The sequence below is a fragment of the Glycine max genome, chromosome 18, assembly GCF_000004515.6.
Source record: "Glycine max cultivar Williams 82 chromosome 18, Glycine_max_v4.0, whole genome shotgun sequence".
NCBI classification, from domain to species: Eukaryota; Viridiplantae; Streptophyta; class Magnoliopsida; order Fabales; family Fabaceae; genus Glycine; species Glycine max.
In genome coordinates this window covers 18,614,169-18,618,932 of record NC_038254.2, presented here as the reverse complement: position 1 = coordinate 18,618,932, position 4,764 = coordinate 18,614,169, and the positions used below count along the sequence as shown (strand labels likewise).

Sequence of the window (4,764 nt, the reverse complement as noted above, 5' to 3'; positions counted from 1 at the left end):
TGTACCTAAGATTGTAAAAGATCTGAAAGTGTTCTAGGAACATAGCAAATAGTGAATGCATCAGAAGTAAAGACACATGTCAAAGTTTGGTTAGAGATCAAAGGTTCATACTTATTCTCTATCATAGGTTAAGATTATAATCATCATCGAATGTTTGAGTCTTCTTTTTTCGATACTAAAAAATTTAATTGAGTTGGATCCCAGGGACCCACTAGGATCAAGATAAACCTCAAGACTCAAAAAGCACTTACATAGGTACTTATAGATTATCTACCAATAAGATCATCACATCGATAGCAAGAATTGAACTCACGTCCTTGAGATATGAGTTTGGTCCTTCCCAACTGAATCAACCTTTGTTGGCATGCTTGAGTCTTTCTGATACGTATGAAAATCATGCATTGAAGATGTGATTAGTAGTTTATCGCTAACTATTGCAAATTGCAACCAGCCAAGCTTAACATGTCCATCTTATTTATAAATTTAAGTTATGAGGTGTGTCCATCCAAAATCGCTTTTTCCACATCCAAATTGCAATTTTGTACTCAATATTATTTGAGAAATGAGAAAAAGGGAAATGCATTGATAGTGTAAAAATAATAAACTGCTAAAACAGGATGGGAAAAGAAGTTTCATGTTCCTTTCCTCTGCTTCTAGTCCGCAACATCGAAACTTTCCTTTCCCAGTACAGTTGTAGCCTATCCACTTGAAAAAATAGCATGGCATAGTGTTTGAAATTGATGTTGAAACCAAAACACCTTTGTACTTGTTAAAATAATGTACCAAATGCTTCAAGCTCCATTTTACAAAACGCAAATAATTATGCTTCTATGTGTATCTTTTTTCACCAATTGTTCTAAATATGCATTTCGTTGTCCTTCTTAGTCCCAGTTTGTTTTAGACTTTTGGCGTAAGACAATTAACTTTTGCACTTTTTCAATAAAAAAATACACGTTCCAATATAATTTCTCTTAACTCTTTCAAAATCAATTCTATCCAACTCTATCCAAATACTAAACCGAACGGGCACTTAAGAAATAGATATCAAAACCGATCATTTAGGTCTCTTACAACATAAGCACCAGTTATAACGACTAAATAACATACAAGAGGTACCCTATTTTTTGTTGTTATCACCATTAGTCCATTCTTTCCAGTCTTTGTCAACATGATCTTGAGCCCACTTGATCGCAGCACGTGCAGCTTGTGGCCCACCAGGCAATCCTTGTTCATTTAGGGCATCGGCCATGTCAACGAAAGGAAGGACCAAGAGTGTACCAGGACCTCCATACTCGGAGTGTAAGAAAGTGCTGAAAATCTGTTTCAATTAAACATATATAATCACAATGAACAACAAGGTAAGTATGGACAATAATATTGAATTAGTCTATTGAAAACACAAGAAACAAAAATGGCGTTCAATCCCACACAGAATAAACTTCCAAAATGAATCAAACATTGAACAAAAGAGTCATTTTATGCCAACAAAAGATGGAGACTGGCTACTTCTGGTTAGCATTTGAAATGTTTTGCAAGACAATGTAAGTTGAACAACATTCGGGCAATAAAAAAGACAAATTCTAAATGAACCCTTAATATGGAAATATTGATATAGTAGACAGATAAAAACCCATGTTCCCTGTTTTCTTTTCCAGGTTGTTTAAAAGTTCTTACATTGTCAATTCCCTAGTTTCATACACTTATGCAGGAATATTACTCGGCTTGTAAAATTTCATTACCTGCTAATGCCAATAGATGAAACCAGTGCAAGCTGCAAATTTCTGTAAACCAAACTAGAACACAACCAACCCTGTTCTATCCTCCATCTCATAATATTAGATATAAAGTTTTCAGAGATCTTCTACTGTAAGAAAAGTCTATCATAGGTTTCTTTAAATAAACAATCTCTTGCAAACATAGTTATCAATCTCAGTTAACAATTCATAGCAGCCAACCTCAAAAATGCAATAACAAAATAGCACATATTGGGATGACTGCTAATCTGAATTTTTATATACAAATTAAATAATTTTACCATATACATGTAAATGTTCAAAATTTAAATTACTCAAAATTCATGACATATTCATGATTAACAAATAACAAGGCCATGGGTTTTAAGCAAAACGTACAAGAAATAACAACAAAAATTCAAAAACAAACAAATTCAAAAGACATACTCATATTTCAAATACAAGACATCATAAACATTCAATAAAAAGTGAGGGAAGGGTGTTCCACGAAGAAAACAGAAGGGGTTAAGGGTTTAGAGTTAGACTTAGATGTGCAGGAAACTACATCCAATTAAGGATTTTTTTTAAATTCTGAAGGACTCAACAACGCTATTTTAATTTTGAGGGCAAAATGAGTTTTCGAAAAGCCTCATTCAAGTGCTGTTATGGCCATAATTGTGGCCATTCAAAATTTGAAGTGCTGCCTATGGTCACTCCGCACCCCAATACCACGGAAGTGTATTGATGACTATGCTTCCAAAGTCAATAAATTGCCTAAGAGCTTACTACTTCATATGCTCAGGGCAACCTAAGGTAATATAGTTCTCATCACTTGTGACTAAGATCAGAAAAACCAAAAATTAAACCAGCAAATGTCAATGCAGAATCATTCATCATTTACTTCTCCAATAAAGGTGCACAAATACATTGCAATGTGACAAGGAAAGCTTTTAATGAGTGTTTAGCATGCTGAGGAATCATACTAATATCCAATTAAAATTATTAACTTTATTCTCACTCCCTATCTTCATCATAGTCAGTATGTGTTCTTTCCGAAAGAATTTTATTAAGATTTTACCAAATGGACCCTAAATGGAAAAAAAAAAAAAAAAAGTCTTCCTAACCATTGTTGAGGCATTCGTTAAGGAACTAAAAGGAAAAAATATTGATTATATAAATCATAGAAGAAAGTGAAAAAAATCATGAACATGGCAATTTTTCTATCTCCTAATAAAAACATTTCCATTTAAGTTGCTTAAGGAATGCACTTAGGGCACTTGTTAGTATTTGCCAAAAAAAAATTATAACTCAACTCAACACAACAAAGTAAAGAAACAAACTAAAGAAAAGGGTAAAACCAACGAACCTCAGTGCAAATTCCTACAACTTCCTCAATTGATTCTCCATACATATCTTTCTTTGAAAGCTTTTTGAGAAGGTGGCTTTTGAATTTTTGAGTCTCCTGAAAAACCCACAAAACAAAAAGAAGGAAATTGGAACATGAAGTTAAATTTTATCACTTGATAAAGTGATAGAATGGAAGATAAGAGATAAACTCACGGCATCTGCAAATTCGGGAATAGGGTCTGGGAATTTGTACTCAGCGGCTCTTGTAACGAGCCTTTTGGTGGATGAAAATGGTAAAGTTGAGAACTTTCTTCTTCCCTTTACAGAAGGAAATGGGAAGCGTTGTTTACATGTGATTGAGTGGGTTTGCGCGAAGCACAATGAAGGAAATGAAGAAGAAGAAATGAGAAAGGATGCAAAAGAGGTGCAAGAAGTCATACTCCAAACCGCCTCCGTCTTCTTTATCTCTTCACTAGTTCCCTCTACTTCTATTCCTAAGCTCAAATACACAAATGTCCCACTCAACACCCAACTGTTGGGTTCATCTTATATAATAAATCATTATTATATTTATAATCTACTAAAATTTATTTATTAGTATAACTTTTAATGTATTTTTTTAATTTATAAAGTATATGGTAGTAAAAATATATATAAATTTTTAAAAATTTAATATATAGAGAGACATATAATTAAGAAAGCTTATATCCAAATAATTAAAGGAGTGAATTAGGCGGAGGATAAAATGATAAAAGAATTAAAACTAAATCTTAAAGTTATGCAATTTTTTAAAAAGTAATTACATGATTATTAAATAATTTTTTATTTTAAATATATATTAAAACTCTCTTTTTAATATTTAACATAAATGTATAGTAAGACAAGAATTTAAGATTTTTTATTAAACTAAAACGTCTTTACATTAAAGAATAGATAAAGAAAGAGTTAAGAATAAAAAAATGAACATTAATTTATATTGATTCACTTCATATTAGATACATCCAATCTTCGACAAGCTTGCTAAGATTTTTAGTATGACAATTTCAAAATATAAGAATAACATAATCATTTATTGTTCAGGTTTTTTTTTTCACGTCTTTCTAAATTCAAAATCCAAGTATTATTTGATACAAGTTACTTTAACCTTCACTCTCCTTTATAGAAAGAAAGAAAAGAAGCAACTATCACTTAAAGTAATATAAGACAATATGAGATAATTTCTTTAAGTCTTTCTACTAAAAATATGTAATAAACGCATTTCAAAAGAAGAGCAAATTAGACTCACATCTCTTAAGCTAATTTCGAATTATATGTAACACAACTCTTTTTCTTATTCTTGCACTAACCCCCCTTAATCTTCAAAAACATTAAACTAACACCCCCTTATATATTATACTAGAGAAATGTTGTATCATCCCACTTCATCTTCTTACAAAATCTTCCTACTACCTTTTATGGTAAGTATTGAATGAAAAACAAAAGCATTTAATGTCTTGAAAATATAAAATATTTAACGTTGGATCAGGTTGAGAATCTAGAGAGGGGTCAATAGATTCTTTCAAAAACTTTACCAATTCGTTCTTAACACCGATTAAAAACATCCTTTTAAATCAATCAAAAGTTTCTTCAAATCTTTAGAAAAACAGAAACTCCAGTGCTTAAAACATGTGTAAAAGAAGAATCT

General features: G+C 31.4%; 1 protein-coding gene across 2 annotated transcripts; it reads right to left on the bottom strand.

Annotated features, from left to right (window-relative positions):
* Window positions 1-942: 942 nt before the first annotated feature.
* LOC100306067 (uncharacterized) lies at window positions 943-3,606 on the bottom strand. 2 transcript variants are annotated; one of them, XM_041011577.1, is made up of 4 exons: window positions 3,294-3,604; window positions 3,100-3,195; window positions 1,740-1,815; window positions 1,012-1,318 (listed from the first exon to the last, which is right to left on the bottom strand). In XM_041011577.1, exons 1-4 carry the CDS (start codon window positions 3,516-3,518, stop codon window positions 1,251-1,253), a joined length of 465 nt encoding a protein of 154 aa, XP_040867511.1. In that variant the 5' UTR covers window positions 3,519-3,604; the 3' UTR covers window positions 1,012-1,250. The 2 variants fall into 2 exon arrangements, with proteins under 2 accessions (NP_001237024.2, XP_040867511.1); NM_001250095.3 differs by lacking the exon at window positions 1,740-1,815 and having other exon boundaries at window positions 943-1,318; window positions 3,294-3,606.
* Window positions 3,607-4,764: the final 1,158 nt, after the last annotated feature.